Source organism: Falco rusticolus, chromosome Z, assembly GCF_015220075.1.
Source record: "Falco rusticolus isolate bFalRus1 chromosome Z, bFalRus1.pri, whole genome shotgun sequence".
In the NCBI taxonomy this organism is placed as follows: domain Eukaryota; kingdom Metazoa; phylum Chordata; class Aves; order Falconiformes; family Falconidae; genus Falco; species Falco rusticolus.
The window spans coordinates 71,474,059-71,493,968 of NC_051210.1; the positions used below are offsets into that span (position 1 = coordinate 71,474,059).

A 19,910-nucleotide genomic window follows, 5' to 3' on the forward strand; every position below is an offset into this window, starting at 1 on the left:
GATGACCAGCTTTTACCCACTCTGTGGCCAAGAGTCGTTAAGTCAGACTAAACGCAGTTCCAGACCACACACAGCATTCTGTGCAAGCAAAACATGCAGGTAAGATGACATGAAAGACAACTGCTGGTTGTTGTCTGTCTTGTTTGTTTTTTTTTTAAATGAGGCTAACAGACATGGAAAGGAACAGGAGATGGACTAGTGGGAGGAAGCTGGGAACATGGGAAAAAGCGGGATTTGTTGCAGTGCTACTATGGAAGGAACACAGGATACAAAAGGAAACCAGCCTGTACTACTTATGAAGCAACCTCTTTTTCACATCTGATTTTTGTCATCAACAAAATGAAAATGAAAACTAATGTAGAAAAAGCTGCATAGGGCAGAACTGTTTTTCATCAAAATCTTTTTTAAAATTAGTATCATTCACTGATACACAAGGTGACACAGACAAGGGTATCTATATTTTCAATAAACAGTGCAGAAACATCATAAACAACTGCAAAAAAATTACAGAATAAACTAAGATTATGACAAGTGAAACTGAAAACAGAAAAATAAAAATTCAAAAAGGATCATTACCAATGACAGCAGTGTACATGTACACTAAATGTGTACCTTGCGAACCAAGACTGAAATTTTAAAGGGACAAGACATAAAGAACAATCCTCACGTTTCAGTTATAAGGCACAGATATACAAAATAGACTATTTCTTAATGACACATCAGTTAGCAGAATATTTTCATACAGTGCCTGTATGAAAATATTTCCCTAAACGTAAGAACTGTAGTAAACATTCAGATTAAAACTTTACACACGCAACAAAATATGAAGAGATTGTAAACCTATACCAGAGATGCGAATTTTGTAAACATTTTATTCTCTTTTCATCAAATTTTACCAAAACATTTAAGCAGATTTCTATTCCCCTCCATTTTCACCGAAAAAAATGTTTCCATAGCAATTTCTGACTAAAAGTCTGGATGAAAATCTATGAAGTTATGCACCAGAGTCTGTAGCAATGCTATAAGAGATGAATAAGTGAAATAACCCCCAAGGCTGAACTATATTCATTTAATTTTAGTAGTTTAAAAGCTAGTAATATGGGGTACTTCTGTCCTTAGATGAAAAAGACAGGAGTCTCAAACATGATTAATTCCCTCCAAGACACCGAGATAAGCATCGCACCCTGAAAGTGAATTTCACTGTAAATATTCACCTTGTTTACTCACTAATTGTTATCGATTCTGCTATGTAATATGTCTAATCTTCACTAATTAGCAAGAATTGGAATTTTAAATCTAGAACCACACAGACTAGGGTATGACTGTTGCTGCACAGACGCAGTGAGGAGAAAGGAGAGTTCCTCTGCCATGCTGACTAAAATCTTAATACTCGTGTATATATTCAAATGCACAGAAACACATACAAACACGTTAAATATATTTCATAAAAGTAATTGGATGCGTAGAGTTTTAAACACCATAAGCAGTCACAGATTTCTGAAATTAAACAACATACATGAATCATAAGAGACATAACAGGAGGTGTAAGTCAAACTAAGTCAGTTGTTGCATTATCTATAGGGAAAGGTATTGTATCTATTCTGGATTTCTGATTAAAGGATTTATATCCCAAAAGTTTAGGCATTTTCTACCTAAATAATTTATCTAGTAAAAAAATACTTCCTCTGTATACAAATTAAAAAAAAAAGAACATTGAAAACATATACAGTCTTAGAAAAGATAAGTTACATATGATGAACTTATTTCTGTGCTCATGTATAGACTTCACACTCTTGTTTCCAGCAAGATGAGATCATCAGGATTACTATAAGGTCTTGAATTGCTTACACAAAAGTGCTCGCCAAGAGAAAACATAATATATAGACATTATTCAGGTAAGCATATAATTCTGACTATTCCACTCAACACGGTATTCTATTAAAAAGGCAAAAATTCAGCTGAAACAGACACACACTATAATATGCCTGTCTCTTCCAAATCTATTAACACAGTAAAACTCAACTGACAAGTCTACAATTTGAAAAGAAATAGTAATACAATTTGGTCATAGGACGTCCTCTATGTTTTACTGCCTCATATCTAGTTCTATAAACAAGCATTTTAAACATTTTTTGTATATTGGATATGTAAGTTTTTTAAACCCAACTGAAGTTTATTTCTGAGGAAGAATCAGTTCCATAATTCAAAATGGAATGGTTCATGACTGTAAAAAAAACCCAAGATCTAAAATTCTCTTGTGTAATTCAGTTATAAGATGGAGGACAAAAGTCTGGAATATAATCTATTTTGATCTGTTTGGTAATGCAAACCATTTTCTAAAGAAGAACCTGTAGAAGAAAATTGAGACATTTCAGATGTGTGCTAATTGAATTGACAACAGATGTGGTCATAGGAAGAATACAGTGTTACAGGGAATCAAAAGGGGTGAGTTCTAATAGACAGTTAGTTTAATTTTGTTGATAAGAACAGAACATATCCAAAGACACTGTAGAAAAGAAAAGAAAAAAATTGTTAGTAGTTCCATTTAAGGCCTGTCACAGTTCTAGAAAGAACTAGAAATAAAAAAGCAGCAGGTTCCTGAGGCAATATATTAAAGGAATGTTAATAAATTTATCAAAAGAGTTAGAGAAAATAACAAATACTGCAGAGCCACCTTCAGTTTGGGCAACGGCACTTGGAACAATAAAAAAATAATAATTTAAGGATGTCCTTATCAAATTAAAGACTGTGTCAGTAGGGAGGAAGGTCCAGCATATATTTTGTATATTTTGTCCATCGGTGCTTAGAATGGTGAATAATGTGCTTCCATGGAGATCCAAGTGTGCAGGATAATCGGCAGTTCTTTAAAAGTTTAAATTCCTAGGAAACACAAAACTGTTTATAATTTTATAAGATTTCTTTTGTAAGTACGATGCAATTTTAAAGTATATTGGCACTCCCACTTTTTGCTTTCATTTTGGCAATTTGTTAAACTTATCTTGAAAAGACATCTTTCTGATCCTTATCAAATAACCTGTGAGAAATCTGTTTATATATTTATTTTTTCCAACATTCTCCTCTGTCACTCTTTGTTTTGCTTGGATTTCTAGGTAAAATTCTTCTTCATGTAATCTCCATAATGCTACAGAAAATAAACCTAATATTTTATTTTCAGAAGAACTTTCAGAATTTTGCTATTAATATAGTACAGAAGAGTGGTAGATTTATTCTGTTCAGACTTGCTCTATAGTCTATGCCTTGTGTGCTCATTTGTGTGGATTTCCATTATGAATGCTCAGGGGGCTGCTCAAGTGAGTAAGAATTAGAAGACTAAGATGTTTGGCAGCAAATCTAGATTTGTTCAGAGGTTCTCAAAGACAGGGATTGGTTTGTTTCTTTTCATCTCCTTCAGAGCCGCTGTCCAGCAGTTTCACTGCCACCATGCTGGGTGGTTTAGTGTTTTTCCCTCTTTTCAGTAAGAGACTACCTACTAAGGAGGCATGATATTGAACAAGGGGAAACAAAAGGATGTGAAAAAATTTCCTGATTTCCTGATGTTTTAGGAGAGGAAGGATTTAACTCTTCCTGTGGAGACTCTGTAATGAAGGGAAGTGGTTGCCTTAGGAAATCTGGGATGTGATCTGTGCAGTCTTAAAGTATGTAAGAGAACTGGAAGTATTTAAAAGGTGCCTTGTACAGCTTGTGCTTCCCATCCTAATTCAGCTATCCAAAAATGTAAATATCTTGACTTAATAGTCACCAGACAGTAGAAGAATGCTGTTGCATATTCTTTGGGACCTTATTTTAAACAGTAACTCTTTACCATTGTCCCAGAGAACATCCAGCAGCATTCTTTTACTGTCTGGTGACAATAATAAGTCAATATATTTACCTTTTTGCATAGCTCTGCAAATCATCTTGGGTAATTTTAGTGAGTATAATACTATTATCAAAAGGACAATATTGTAGAAAGATAAAGATTTTGTCTTCTTGCTTGTTATAAATGTACAAGGAAAATAGTTGTTCTGTTTTAAACATGTCAAGAATATTAGAGTTTGTATTAGACAAACCTTTTAAGTGGAAAGAATAGTCAAACTGCTACCTGTGTTTCACCTCACCATGATTGTAAATGTGCAGATTTTTAGTTTCATATGGCATTATATATGCAATACTATCTGCTAAATTAATGTCTATAGAAGAGTTTGGACTGCTTACACACACACATGCTTCCACACTATAGGTAAGATGTTATGCAACTGTCTAAAGGAAAACTGTAAACATCTTTGTCCCTAAAATGGATTAAAGCACAAAATATAATTAGAATTTCTCCTCTGAATAAGGAATTAAATTCAACTTAATTGTGCTTTCTTGGCCTTAAAACATTGGAAGAGTTGGATCCAAAATTTTTAGTACATGATTACACATTGTATTTCATTATTTTAATGGCAATCATACTAAAATTATAATTACAATATGTAAAACTGACAGTAATTAAACCTTCTGCAAATATGTTTTTATTTAGATCTTTAATTTTAGCACAACCTTTAACAATATAAGTAACTAATGTTTAATTGCTCCTAGCAATTACTTTAAATTTTAAGTAGGTAACACAATCCTTCAGGAGTGAAAAGGAAAAATTTTTCTTACCTTTAGGTGCCATCTGTAGAAACTGCTTATGAAGTGCATTAAGTTGTGAAACAGTAAGAGTACCACTTCCAGAGGTCTCTACACGTGGAACATGTGGTAAAGGAACAGGGTCAGGAATAACTTTTACATCAGTGCTGATGAAGAAATCAGTTTCTTCTAAAATAATTTCATACTGGATTTTGCTAGAACTCTCAATGTGATGTCGTGAAACCTCAGCCAGCTTTTCAACACTACGAAAGCGTAAACACAGAAAACAATGAGTACTTTTAGTATTAATTTTTTAATCTAAAATTAATATTAACTTAATAACTTGGGTTCAAATTTTACTATGTTTATGCTTTGAGAGCTTTCCTGAAGTAAGAATTACAAATCCTCTCTGTGAATTCTGTTCTCAGAAAAATAATTATGAAGTGTACTCCTCCTCTGGCAGCAAAAACTCTTTTGCCTGTTGTCTGTGATAGAGAAATTTATATAAAGGCATATCTAAGCCACAGAAAAGATCTTATGGAAAAATATGAAAGGGTAAGACTTTCTTTATTTCATAAACGTTATATGGGTTGAGCATACATACTCCATCTGTAATCATCCTTTAGCCTATTTCAATGCCTTGTCTTCTGCTCTGCCCTGAAATGCTAGATGTATAAAGCACTTTGTAAAGTAGCATTGTGGAGGGACTTATGAACTCCTGTTTCAAGTGTAATGAGTACAATTTATACAGGGAAAGGTGTCAGCTGTCCATAATGTTCAACTAGATATAGTTTTGGCCTGGGCTGTCAGGTCAAAGGACACGACCTGTAAATATTGTGTCTTTGGTAGCAGGAGAGCAAATAAAACTGTCTGGAAGGCAGAGGCTCAGCCTCTTTGAGCTAGTGCCTGTTAGGGCCTTCATATGCTTCAGACTGGTGACAGCCAACAGAACTTCACCAAGGGCAAGTTGTACCTGACAAATTTGGTGGCCTTCTATGACACGGTTACAGCACTGGCAGATGATGGAAGAGCAACTGACACTGTTCCACACAGCATCCTTGTCTCTTAACTGGAGAGACATGGATTTGATGGGTGGAGCACTCAGTGGATAAGGAATTGGCTGGATGGTTGCACTCAAAGAGTTGTGGTCAATGGCTCAATGTCCAAGTGAAGACCAGTAAAAACTGGTGCTCATCAGGGGTCCATACTGGGACCAGTGCTGTTCAGCGTCTTTGTGGTGACATAGACAGTAGGATTGAGTGCACCCTCAGCAAATTTGCTGATGGCACCAAGCTGTGCGATGTGGTCAACATGCTGGAGAGAAGAGATGCCATCCAGAGGGACCTGGACAGGCTTGAGAGGTGGGCCTGAGTGAACCTCATGAGGTTCAATAAAGCCAAGTGCAATGTCCTGCACCTGGGTCGGGGCAACCCCCAGTATCAATACAGGCCACAGGACGAAAGGATTGAGAGCAGCCCTGAGAAGGACTTGGGAGTGCTGGTGGACAAAAAGCTCAACATGGCTTGACAATGTGCACCTGCAGCCCAGAAACCCAACTATATCCTGGGCTGCACCAAAAGGAGCATGGCTAGCAGATCCAGGGAAGTGATTCTCCTCCTCTACTCCTCTCTTGTGAGATCCCACCTGGAGTACTGTGTTCAGCTCTGGAGCCCCCAGCATAAAAAGGACATGGACCTGTTGAAGTGGGTCCAGAGGAGGACTACAAAGATGATCAGAGGGCTGGAGCACCTCTCCCATGTGGACAGGATGAGAGAGGTGGGGTTGTTCTGCCTGGAGGAGCAAAGCCTCCAGGAAGACCTTACAGCAGCCTTCCAGTACCTAAAGGGGGCCTACAAGAAAACTGGAGGGGGACTTTTTACAAGGGCACGTAGTGACAGGACAAGGGGTAATGGTTTTAAACTGGAAGAGGATAGATTTAGATTAGATACTAGGAAGAAATTCTTTACTGTGAGGGTGCTGAGGCACTGGCACAGGCTGCCCAGAGAAGCTGTGGATGCCCCATCCCTGGAAGTGTTCAAGGCCAGGCTGGATGGGGCATTGAGCAACCTGGTCTGGTGGAAGGTGTCCCTGCCCGTGGCAGGGGGGTTGGAACTAGATGGTCTCTAAGGGCCAAACTTTAAACCTCCAACTCAAATCATTCTATGAATGAAATCCTGTATTTCTGTCTCTTGTCTTGGTCTTGCCCTGACATGGATCAACCAGCGCAGTCCCAGGTATGCTTCAAAAATGAGTACAGGCGAAACGTTTTCCAAAAGGCAGTGATCCCTTTTTTTTGGAAAGTAAAATCCTTTAATGAAATGGACATAGGTCATTCTATGCCAGATGGCCTAAGTGTCATAGAGTGGTCCCAAGCACATTTTATTTACTAGGACAGCAAACTTGCAAAGAAGAAGTTGTTGTGGTTTTTTTTTTTTTAATGGACCTCGAAATAATGTTGAGAAATGTTATACATCATGGTAATAATAGCAAGTGGAATTTTCCAGCATGTGTGAAGCACTAGAAAGAAAACAACCCCACAATTCAAAGTAACAGAAGCCACTGAAATGATACAGAGGCTTCTACTAAATCGAATAACTGGTTGTCTGCTGATGCTTGTAAACCTGCTAAACCCATAGTGTAGAAAAAGAGCAGAACTGATAATTACCTCTACTGCTGCCATCAGACCATGTAACCATCCAAGGAATTAGTTATTACCATTGAGGTATTTAAGATACAATTAAATTCCAGTTCATGAAATGAAATGATTATTTTCTATGTATTTTTTTCAGGTTATTTGCTACTATATATATGACTGTCTTTACTAGCATAGACTAGTTTGGAAAAAAAAAGGTTCCTGTTTAAACTTGGGTATACATTACCTTGACATTTCTGCCAAGAATCTGGATTCAAGCCACTTTTCCATATCTTTATAAGCCTCTTCTGTTTTCATTGTTAACTCTTCAACAAATGCTAAAGCTTTTTCTTTTATAAGTTCTAGTCGAGATTTTGCAGCTACTTCTGTTTAAACAGTAATACCGTAATAATAATTATAAAATTTGAGGAAAATTCTCAGTCTTAAGCATTTAAAGTTTAACATGTTTACCAGTTTTTAGGCAGTAAAATATTTATTTCACTTCTTATATTCTTGAACAAATTATTTTTCAGAATCACCCCTATTACACCATGTATTTTACAAAAGTGTGTCTTCTATAAGCATCAGAATTCACAATGTAACAAATACCTTGATAAAACTAATATAGAGGTGCAGGGGATGTTTAATTAGAGAGTGACATTGAACTAAATTGACACTACACAGCCACAGATCTAGAAGCTTAATGATGCAAGTGTGAGTACCCTGTTATGGATACATTTTAAAGAAAACACATCTAAATCATTATATATGTTAAATCACAAAAAAAGTTTGCTTTTCTGTTTCTAACCCCCAGCTCTTTAAAATTAATCTCACTGGTTTTCCTCCAAGCTTCCTACATATAATTGTTTTATATCCTCATACTCAGGTTGCATTAGAAAAGAGTCTGGTTAGTAAGCACTAAGAAAATAATTCACCTCCACCAAAATAATGCATAGAGTATTTTCATGAAACTATAAAAAACATTTGAGTTTCATGATTTTTTGTTTTCAGAATGGGAAGAACTGAGGGAAAAAAAAAACCTGGTTTCTCACTGAGAGGCTAATACTTTGAAGAAAGGAGCTAAAAGGACAAGAAAGGGGAACAAGTCAGCAATGTCTGAAGTGAAAAGGATGCCAACTGGATGAAAGGACAGCAAAGATAACGTATTGAGAGACACATGGAACAGGAACTGAAAGACATTCAAAGTCTTACAAAAGAAGAGTAAGAAAAGAGGACCAGTGGCTGGAGATTATTCTCAATCCTGAAGGCAAGTTCAGTACTCAACTCCAGAATCTATTAAACAATTAATATTATATAGTAACTAGTAGAGTGACTTCAAAGTTAAAGACTGTAAAATTATTTACATTATAATCCTTATTCTATACGTTACTAAGTTTTCAAAACACTTAAATTTGGGGCTGAAACTTTCTTTAGGCAACCAACGTAGAAAGATGGACCCTGAAAAATACAAGGCATGTCCTTCTAATGTTATTTCTCAGCCACAGTAGAATACAACTCTGCACATGTTCTGTTTTGAGCAAGAAAGAGTTGACTTTCAAAATTTTAAACATAGAATGCATTGGGTCTCATGGAGGGCTATTTGATGGCAAAAACAGGATTAAAGGTTCTAAGCAACTAAAAGTACCTTAAGAGGATGCTTTGTGCCTGTCTAGTCACTTTTCTTTAATATGGTTTAAGGCTGCCTTATTTGTGACTTCTCTGCATTTTCCTTGAGTAGCTGCTGCCAGTACGATACGAAGATAAGTCTATGACAATTTTTGTCTCCCTGCATTTTCAGAAGCAGGTACTGCACATTTCACTGATAAAACTGCTCTCTTAACAGTAGCAAAATAAAAGGCAAGGCACATTGATACAATACAGAAATGGAATATGAAATCAGTTGGTATGTTTTTTTAAACTGTCTGCAACTAGTGACTTTTCTAGTCTTTATGTATCTCTATAACCAAACGCACAAGCATCCACTTACCATAGCTGTAAGTGAAACTATGATCCTCAAATGTACCAGATACATGTCTGTGCAATTATCCAATACAGCTCAGCAGATTTAGTCATCTTTAGGTTCTTATCTTAGCTTTTTTGTTAAATATAAGGTGAAAATGAAGCAAACTCAAGAAAACAAAACTTGTCAATGAATCAAGATTTTCAAAGTTACTACCATTCCTCTCCTTACTATTCCAAAACCTTAAAATACTTATTTCTAAACTACTTTTGGATTAAACGATGTTGAAGTGGTAGGTGTACAAGCATTTGGTCTGTTGTGGACCTAAAGAAGCCTGTGTTTTGCCTAAAGCCTAAAGAAGAATTTGTGTTTTGTTCATTAATTGCTGTTTTCCCTCTACTTTTCATAATAAATACTATGCAAAAATTAGCCTGCCAAGATGGTAACATAATGACAGGCTTGCCAACTGTTGACAAATCGAATCTCTGACAAGATCTTCTGCCTTCCATTAAGTGAGAAAGAAGTCTTCTTCTTCCAGTCTAAGCCCATCTCCAAAAAAAATTTCAACCCATTTTCAATGTGGGACTTCTGTTTTTCAGACATCTAGTTTGCTTGGAAGTTATTGGGTAAGACAGATAAAGAGACCAACTGAACAATATGTTGTTTTTTGAATGGTCTGTCTGGAAAGGAGTTTGGAAGGATAAACAATCTGTGTCTTCCTGCTTGAATCTCATGCAGCTTAAGGAAGAAGGAATCGGAGAGAAGAGTACCAATGAAATATATAATTGCCAATAAATTCTTTCCCAGATCAAAAAACATTTCAAATACTGAAAGATGAAGAATGGATGACCACCTATGTGAAATTTATTTTCTCATGATGAAAACTTGCTTAGTCATGGAAAAATAAATTAAACAGAAGAAAACTAAAAGAAGAATGAAAAACACATTTTTATTTTAAATAGATCTACCACAAAATCACTGATGACTACTACCCTAAAAAGATTCCTGATTTCTCCAGACACTCCTTTCTTTCCCCTCCTTCTTCTTACTTATCCATCCATTCCACCTAGAGCTTCCATCTAGTTTTGACTATTACACTACCTAAATTAGGAATAATGATCACCTGCCAATACAAGCAATCAAATAGTAACATACCTTCATGTTTCAAGGCACTGAAATACTCTTGTTTTATTTTAAGAGTCAGTTCTCGTTTCTTTAATTCTTCTGGAGTTATAGGACCTGGACTGACTTCAACCACAGATGCAGTAGAAGGTGGTCCTGCAGGAAAATAGAACTCTCACAGTCTTTGACTTTGCTGGTTTACATATCACAAGATATCACGTTTTTTAAAATGAAAAATGGCACTACCCACCTTACTTAATGCAACTGTTTATGAGAATACAAAGGTGGTTATTCAGGTATCTTATATCAAAATAACATTTTTAGATTTTTTCAAATGTGATTTACATCTGCAAGACACGCTAAGATTAATACTAAAATTACTCCAGCATACACAACCCTTAAAATTAGTTAAATAACATCCTAAAATATATTTCTGAATGGAAATCATGACTGCATAGGTGTGCCTCTGTTGTGATCCTAGATGGTCAAAATGTCCTCTTTGATCCTAATCTACCCATTTATCACAACCAGCACATAAATAAACCTCTTTCGAATGATAGCTGTTCCTTCTGGAGCAAATTCAGGTTTAGCAAACTGTAGTAAAAATGCCATGTTAGTTAATATCCTTGACTACCATCAAAACAGTGAAAAGAATAATAATGCTATTTAAAAAAAAATCATAATATCAGAAAAAAAAATAAGAGGTATGTTCTTAAACCATTCTGTTAGCTGCTTTTGCAGATTGTTTTAACTTACATATCTATGAACAGACATTGTAAAAGCATTTTATCATGTTTTTAAAGATTGTGTGAAATTCTGTAATCATAACACTATGATTATTACTCAAAAATATTTAAATATTTGTAACTGCTTTGTTACGAGAAGAGCAGATGGAGCTGTTACAGAAAAAAATAATGACGTGCATGATACATAAAGCATATGGTCATGAAGCAAATGGTCAAATCTAGAAGTGATAAAATTATATGTGATAAGTTGTATCACTTAGTTACTAGCCTATAGCTGTATCCTAAGGAATTCTATTTGGCAAGAAATCAAAGTTGATACTTCAGTAACAGATACATCAGTTGATATTTCAGCTTCTACCATGAGGAATGCATAGCTGAGTTCTACTTGCAGTTCTGTCACCTTAGAGTTTTGTGATTTCAGGTTAAATCATCTAGTACCAGGTCCGAACAAAAAATTAGTTCCAAGAAGCAATCCACAAACCCCAACCTAGCCGCTTGAAATACAGTAGATGATAGCTGCTATTTTTTTATCACAAAGCTTTTCCAGAAATCTGAAAACCTGCTGGATTTCTGGGCTGGATTGAAATGCTAAGCATACACCTAAGGCTGCCTGAGGCTCACAAATTAGGTATCCATATGGCTAAGTATTGTCAGGAATATACTTATTCGCTGTATTATGAGCGGAATCAGCCAGAGAGAGAACACTGAGTACAGTGCAAATAAAATGTCAAACTGAAAAAGTAAGACACTTTATGCATAATAAACTTGCAGTTACAGACGTCTTGCTTGGAAATGGAGTACCTGCATTTCAGGCTACCCTCACACCCACAGGGCCTGAGCTCCTCTCTTGCTGTGTAGACTGTCTTTACAAAAGATACAAGGTTTTGGCTACTAGCCTTGCTTCCTGCTGGAGCTATGACATTGTGCAGAAAGAAGTGGAAGTTACTTAAACCACTACCCCAGTCAAGGAAGTATTTATGAAAAAAAAAAAGAAAGTATAAACAGCATTGCAGGTCAGCATTCCTTCCAGCAGGCTGCCTGAATTGCTAGACTAAAAAGACAGGGGGGTTTAGGTCTGTTCCTCTTTTTCAAATAAATTTTGTATTCTTACCTGGTTGGACAGATTCTTGCCAGGGTTATAAGCAAGATCTACCTCAATGCGAGTTCTGGTGTTTTTAGGACTACATGTGCCATTAGATTTTATGGTCTTTGTTTACACCATGTTACAGTTATATATAAAAATTACGGACTTTGATAGATCCATGCCACATGGCTGATAAATTAATTCCAAAATATCTTGGGATATGGAATAATTTTTCCACTCTATTCCAGTACTTTTATTTTAACACTTATGGCTGGAAAGTAGACAGAATTTAATGGAATTCTATTTAATTCGATAAACTAGTTCTAACTATTTACTTCTAAAACAGCACATGAAGAAAAAAAAATACTTACCTTCTAGGTTCTAGTTAGAATATTTATTTGCACATAACAATAAGCACAACACATATGATTAAATAAATGCAACTGTCACTCAAAAGACTCTGCACTCCTTTATCACCAACAGCTTTTCACACTGATATGTCACATTTGGCATTTCAAAAGAGAAATTAAATCCAAATTAAATGTCTTGGCTTACTCTTTTCTGTATTACTCATGTAATTTGTATTTAAGTAATTTCAAGCACTCTAAAACAAATTCCACATTTCAAATACCTTTCTTTTTAGTAGCTGATTTGGGAGAAAGCTTTTTGGCATCTTTGGTATCTTTCCCAGCAGCTTTTCCTGACAGTGTCTGTGAAGATTTCAGATCTCTCCGTTCTAGCTGCTGACGTTCTTTTTCTTCCTCCATTTCTTTAGACTGTATTTCAGCTGTTACCTTGACACCATAGTCACACATAGTAAAGTACATAGTACCAACACGCTGCAGCTACTGTTTTAAATAGCTTATAATTACTGAAAGTAATTGCTAAGACATACACACATAAATAAAACTATTTAAACTAATTACATTGATTACATTTTAATTATTTATCAAAAGTAAAATTCTACAGCAAACATGCAAGACAGGGAGACAGTGGTTTTAATTCTAGGAAAAGGTGAGAAATGTTAAGAATTAACACTATGCAAAGCAAGTCTACAGTTACACTGTAAAGGTGTGAAAATTCACTTAGTTTAAAATGATCAAAGAGGAAAAAAAAGCAAACTTAGAAACCAACCATTTGAAAACCCACTTAATTTACTTTTACCTATATATAAAAAAGAATGTAACCATAGCTTTTGAAGCTGTGAAAGGTTTGAGCAAACATTGCATCACAGGATAAACTTGTCCCTCTTCTCATGCTTCTATTGAGGGATAAGAGGAGAGTTTATTATAGAAGAAGGTGATATACAGACTCAACAAAGTATTTCTCTCAGTAATGAAAGGAAAGGGTCAGTTATAAATACAGAGGTGCTGATAATACACAGATTCCAACATTTTCCTCATAGAAACACACTCAATAGAAATATCAAGAGTGGAGCAAGAGGCAAGTAATTGAGATACACCGTGTGAGGGCTGTGTGTTTAGGCTGCCCACTGAATGGGAGGGTTTGACTGACTGATCCAGAAATATGTAAGTAAATAAAACATTCCTTACCATGTTTGATAGCACTGTTACCGCTGTTTGCCATGTAGATGTAATAAGCTTTTCATCTCTCCCAAAAGACGTCACTCCATTTTCACAACTCTCATCCTTAGCACTCTTCTGGAGAGTTGCCTTGGGTTTTGACTTCGTAATATTTATTTCTGGTGAAGGCAGTTTCCAAGAAACTAGAGGGATCCTTAAAAATAAAATATAAGGCATAATTCAAACCCTCTTTCTATAAAGAGTGTTAATTTATAACTACATTGGAGAATATGCTAGAAGAATGAGAACACTATTTTCATAATTTGCCATAGCAACAGAAAAAGGATGAACTTTCCTTGTGACCAAAAGTGGTGAAATGTGTGGATGACAAAAAAACTATCTAGTTTAACTACAGAAGCTAAGAAATAACAATAGATGCATAAAACTACGTCAAATGACTGTGTGATCTGCTGATATATTCCACATGGGCTAGAAGCACAGCCTCATTACTCAGATAGTTTCTATATGAACTGTAAGTACTTTAAAAAAAGCAGGTGTCATTATTGACAGCATTTTTGATACTGTAAAATTACATGATGCTATCTCTTGCCTTTTAATATGGCATTCAGTTCTATGCATCTTTGTAGGCTGCTCTGATTTATTTTTGTCATCACATAACCCATTTAATTATGTTTATTGTTGCAAATTTTAAACCTGTTAATGTTCCATAATAATATTTAACTTACTTATGTGAAGATTGTGCTGGAAACTGTCAGCAACACAGAGGGAAGTAGGAACCATTTCTATAGCAGATTTCATTCAAAGACAGCTTTTAAAATCTTTTATAATTCAGTGATGTATTAGTGAAAATGGTATAGGTAAACCAGTAAAAAATCATGGATAAATTACATCTATAAGATGATTTAAGACTCATCATTTTACTATAAACCCTAGTTATTTGTTGATATTCATATAATTTATTAATGCATTTCTACCTCCTTGATTTGTTTTGGTCTTCTTTCTGCTCTATGTCAATAATATCTAGCAATGGGATTCTAGTAAAATCTTGACCATCATCTGTTGGTATTTTTCCTTCCATTGCCCTATAATAGTCATGAAGAAGTCTCTTCGTATCTTGGAAACGATCCACTTCAGCCTCAAGAAGGACAGAAAGATTGCAAGTCAAAACAGGACAGAGCAACATTCTATTACATTTTTAAATACATGATAGCAGAAGGAATTCTAAATCCTAAGAGTTTGAGGGAGAGCAACAAACATAACCATATTTGTTTGAAAATTTGTAGTATAGTCAATGCATACTTATACTTGCATCTATAATGTCTTCATACCTGTGTTTCTAAGAATTGTTGTTAGAACAGGAAAAATGATCTACAGTAAATAATGTTTGATGTACTGAATTTAATTACAATATTTTTTGATCTGTATGTATTTTATAGTAGCAAGTACACTAGTACCAATAAATTATACTTTTTTTTGTTCAAAATAAGTAAAAACCTTAATAGCATAAAATAAAAGGGCTTACGTGATTTTAAAAGACATACAGTTTTTCTGGACCAAAGAAACCAACAGACTCTACGTACCTAGGTGTCTTTTCGTGATCTTTTTTGTGTGAATCATCTTAGAAGAAATCAATATTCAAAAGATAAAAAAACATTTAACACCTGTCATGTTTTGATTTATTGATACAGTATGGTGTTAGTTTCTAACTGACAAAACAGTACTAAATATTCATGGGAAAATGCACAAAACCACATTCACAAAACAAAGGATGAAACCTTTGTGGTGTAAACCAGCACGTATCCATAAGTTAAGGAGAAAATATGTTCTAGCGTAACATTGTGTACACAGAAAGGTGGGAAGAAATCTGATAAACGGCATTTATACAAATCTATGTGTTTATACAGTAACAGAGCCACCTGGGGATTATATGTAACTTCCCACAGAAAAACCACAGACAAGAGCACTCAATACCAAAGTGCCTATTTTTGGCTGGTTGTCAAACAAAGCCATAACATAACAATACAGTTATTGTATTTTTAGTTCTGTAGTTTTACCATTAATAATTCATGTATTCCGAGGAGTATATACTAAGAAAGTAAAAATTGTTTCCTTTGCATTTTTCTTTTGGAAAACAAAAGCTTATATATGGTTAATACATGTATTTGTAATTTTAAATGGCTATTCTGCATATCCACATAAAAGAGATCAAATTAGATTCATAGTGAATCTCCTCTGGACTGCATCAAATGTAACCATGAAATCCTGCTAGAAGAGAATTAGGATTGCAAAACTATACATGAATATAAAAGAAGAAAAATAAAAGATTTAAGATTAGCAATACTACTTTAATTTCAAGATATATTTTAAAATACTCAGTCACGTAAATATCCTAATTACAGGATGAATGTGGTTCAGTTAGTCAGCAGTAGTTTGCTATTTTGACCTCTCTCTTTAGTTGGTGGCCTTAAGTCTTTATTTAGGGCATTACTTGGAAAACAGAGTTAATAATTTCCTTAATATCATAACTGACTACTTCACAAACTTTACTTAAATTACCACAACACTCATACAGGATAAGAGTGGTTATCTTGTTTATTAAACATACAAAAATAGAAGAGAGAGAATTTAAGGGCAGGAAACTCACCCTAAGCTGCTTAGGCCTGATTTTCAGCCAAATTAGCATCACATGGCATGTGTTTAAAGCAGTTCTCATTGGTCTTCTTTAAAGTTGCCAAAACTTTTCCAGAATGCTCACTCAGTTTACAGAAAAGCCTGACTAGTCCAGCCTAGTCTAGTCTATTCCAGTCCAGCCCTAGACCAAATGTTTGCACCTAGAACAGCAGTCACAGGGAAATCTCTGCTTCAGGAGCTGAAGTAATTAATGGTGAGGCTGAATGAAAGGAAAGGCTTAATGCGGGAGAGAGGGGAGCCAACTAGTTGAAGATTATCTATTGAAAACTTTAGTTAGATATGTGAAAGCTGGGTCATATTTGCATGGAATTTCTCAAAAGTAACAAATGATAGCATATTCTCAGAAACATACCTTGCAGGTTTTTTTTTAGTCTGTAGGTAAGATTTGCAGCCACACCAGTGAAGTCAGAACTGAAATAATTTTGTGATACGGGAAATACAGGACAACCTTAACAGCAAATGGGTCTACAACAGCAGTGTACTATGTGATTTGTAAATTAAGGGTAGACATAAATATGATCACAGAAGGATAAGCAGCTTTAACAGTTCTGTTACAAAACTCAGATGATTTACTGGACTGATAAAATTGCAAAAAGTAGCACTATACAACACAGACTGAAAGTCTGGGGGATTGGACAGTAACAATGGTATTTTTATTAACCATTTCTGCCTGCCTAACAGTTAAATGTTTGGAATGCCATCTACTTTTTGTCTTTTAACTCTCTAGATAAATTCAGAAGAGTCATGAACAGTTGCTTATCTAATTCTCAATCCCTCACTTATTTGGAGACAGCCATACAAAATTCCTCTGAGGCTTACTGTCCTCCAAATCTAATTCATTGTCCCCTTCCACCGCACTCTATAGTAGATGCATACCTGCATAATTGAAAAGAAATGGTTCATTGCAATACCCCTGTGATCTTGTAACCAGCCATCATTCATGATAGTAGTACGTTCCTGCTCTGCTTCTTCCCTTCTGTTATCACAGATATCCCAGAGACGATTTCTTAGGTCCTAAAATACATAATATGTGTGTGTGTGCGTATATATATTATATATATATTAATAATAATCAAATATGAGAAATAACTATGAAAGAAAAAATACCTTTTGTATATTTATTATTTAAAATTATATTTTTTGCCTGTGCACAAGGCATCTTCCCATTTGGGGATTTTTCTTTGTTGTTATATGTTAAAGCCTGATCACCAAGTCATGTGCTTACAAATAGCTGACAGGAAACAGCTTTACAAATACACCAGCGAGAATACAAAGATATGACATGAATGTATAGGTTGCTTTCCTCACTTTCCTCAGGCAGAGAAGACCTATCTAAGCTAGACAAAGACATGAAAATATGAATAGTTAAGCTCCCAACTGCACCAACAACTTTCTGCTTGAATGGTTTGCTAACTAATACTTTGTAAGAATGATACTCTAAGGGGACGTGTAATAGGAAAAATTCTGAGAAAATTATGTCACAGTTCAAGTATTCTTCCAATTAGCTCCAAGCCATTTTTCTTTAATGTTCATTATAACTAAGGGCTCTCCAACTAGTGATTATATCTAATAGCGGCACTATGTGGCTCACTGACAGCACTGAAGACCTACTAAGTATACAACATGCAAGCAAACCCTCTGTTCCCTCCTGTCATCTCTGCATGGAAATAGAGTGACAGACCTCTATGTAATAAGAGGTGACAGGAAAAGAAGAGTGCTGTTAAATACAGTGTTAAGGTAGGCTCAGACAACCTGTCTCTTGGGCTCCAAGCAGTTCTACCCCACCTAATCTGTTTCAGGATAAAAAGAAAAGACTACTAGCCCTGCAATGAGGAGGTTAGGCTTCAAGTGATAACCAACTCCATATTCACAAGTCCTCAGTCTCAGCCTAGTATGTCAGATCTTGTTTCTCTCCCACTGTCCATGGACTTCAGAAGAATCCAGTTGTCCTATGTTGGACAAAAGCCACAGGGAAGCTCAAAAATAAGCAGTCCTTGGGATACCTAATACATCAGTGACGGCATAGATAGAAGATAGCCAAGGTAAAGACTATCAGACATTCATGGCTGTCCACATTGTAGGATACACACATAAGGATATGCTATCGAGTAAAAAAGATACAAACATACAACATATCTGTTTTGCAATGGTGGGTTGACCTTGGCTGGCTGCCAGGTGTCCACCAAGCTGCTCTATCACTCTGCCTCCTCACAGGACAAGGAGAGAAAATATGATGGAAAAGTTGATGGGTCAACATAATGATGGAGAGATCACTCAAGTATTACCATGATGGGCAAAACAGGCTCAGCTTGGGGAAATTAATTTCATTTGTTGACAGTTAATAACAGAGCAGAATAGTGAGAAACAGAACAAAACTAAAAATGCCTTTCCCCCATCCCCCCTTCTTCTCCCCAGACTCAACTTCCTTCCTGAGTCTTCTACATTCCTGCCCCAAACTAGCACAGGGAAGATGGGAATGGGGCGTTGCAGTTAGTTCATTATGCATTGTCTCTGCTGCTCCTTCCTCCTCATGCTCCTCCCCTGCTCCAGACTGGGGTCCCTCTCATGGGCTGCTGTATTTCATGAATTGCAACGTGGGTCCTTCCCATGGGCTGTAGTTCTTCAAGAACTGCTCCAGCATGGGTCCTTTCTATATGTGCAGTCCTTCAGGATCTCACTGCTCCACTATGGGTGTCCCATGGGTCTCAAGTCCTGCCAGAACACCTGCACCAGCAAGGGCTCCTCTCTGTGGGCCACAGTTCCTGCTGGGAGCTGGCTCTGGTGTGGGCTCTCCACAGGCTGCCACTACTTTCAGGGCACATGCACCTGCTCTAGCATGGAGTTCTCCATGGGCTGCAGGGTGGATATCTGTTTCACTGTCATCCTCCACGAGCTGCAGCAGAACACCTTTGTCACCATGGTCTTCTCCACAGGCTGCAGGGGAATCTCTGCTCCGGTGCCCGTAATACCTCCTCCTCGTCCTTCTTCACTGACCTTGGTGACCGCATAGTCCTTTCTCTCACATTTTGTCACTCCTCTCTCACAGCTGCCACGCAGCATTTTTTTCCCTTTCTTAAATATGCTATTACAGAGGCACCATCACAGTCACAGATTGGCTCAGCTTTGGCCAGCAGCAGGTCTATCTTGGAACCAGCTGACAGTGGCTCTGTTTGACATGGGGGCAGCCCCTGATGTCTTCTCACAGAAGCTATCTCTGTAAACCCTCTGCTATCAAAACCTTGCCACATAAACCCAACAGTATACAAAAAACCCCGATGTTTTGTACAAACTCATGTACAGCTCCTTCCAGTACTTTCCTGAGACATGTAAGGAGGAACACTTTGTTCTCACATTATTCAAATCACAGTTTTCATTTACTGTAAGCAGTGGCGATAATGGGAAATGGAAACAGTGAGGTATCTTCCTCTGGAGAAGCTAAAAGTATGTTTTATGTGTGTCTTTTTTTTCCCACCACTCTTCCTCTTTTCAAAGTGAAAGAGCTTCTCTCTCCGTCTTT

General features: G+C 36.3%; 1 protein-coding gene across 1 annotated transcript in view; it reads right to left on the reverse strand.

The window, feature by feature from the left end:
* The window catches only part of SPEF2 (sperm flagellar 2), an 87,233-nt gene that overhangs the window by 25,745 nt on the left and 41,578 nt on the right, over window positions 1-19,910 (reverse strand). Inside the window, exons 22-28 of the mRNA XM_037374491.1 lie at window positions 17,270-17,407; window positions 14,677-14,837; window positions 13,712-13,895; window positions 12,790-12,952; window positions 10,362-10,484; window positions 7,494-7,632; window positions 4,648-4,877 (exon numbers count right to left, since the gene is read on the reverse strand). Coding sequence (XP_037230388.1) covers window positions 4,648-4,877; window positions 7,494-7,632; window positions 10,362-10,484; window positions 12,790-12,952; window positions 13,712-13,895; window positions 14,677-14,837; window positions 17,270-17,407 — 1,138 coding nt within the window. The remainder of the gene's footprint in view (window positions 1-4,647; window positions 4,878-7,493; window positions 7,633-10,361; window positions 10,485-12,789; window positions 12,953-13,711; window positions 13,896-14,676; window positions 14,838-17,269; window positions 17,408-19,910) is intronic.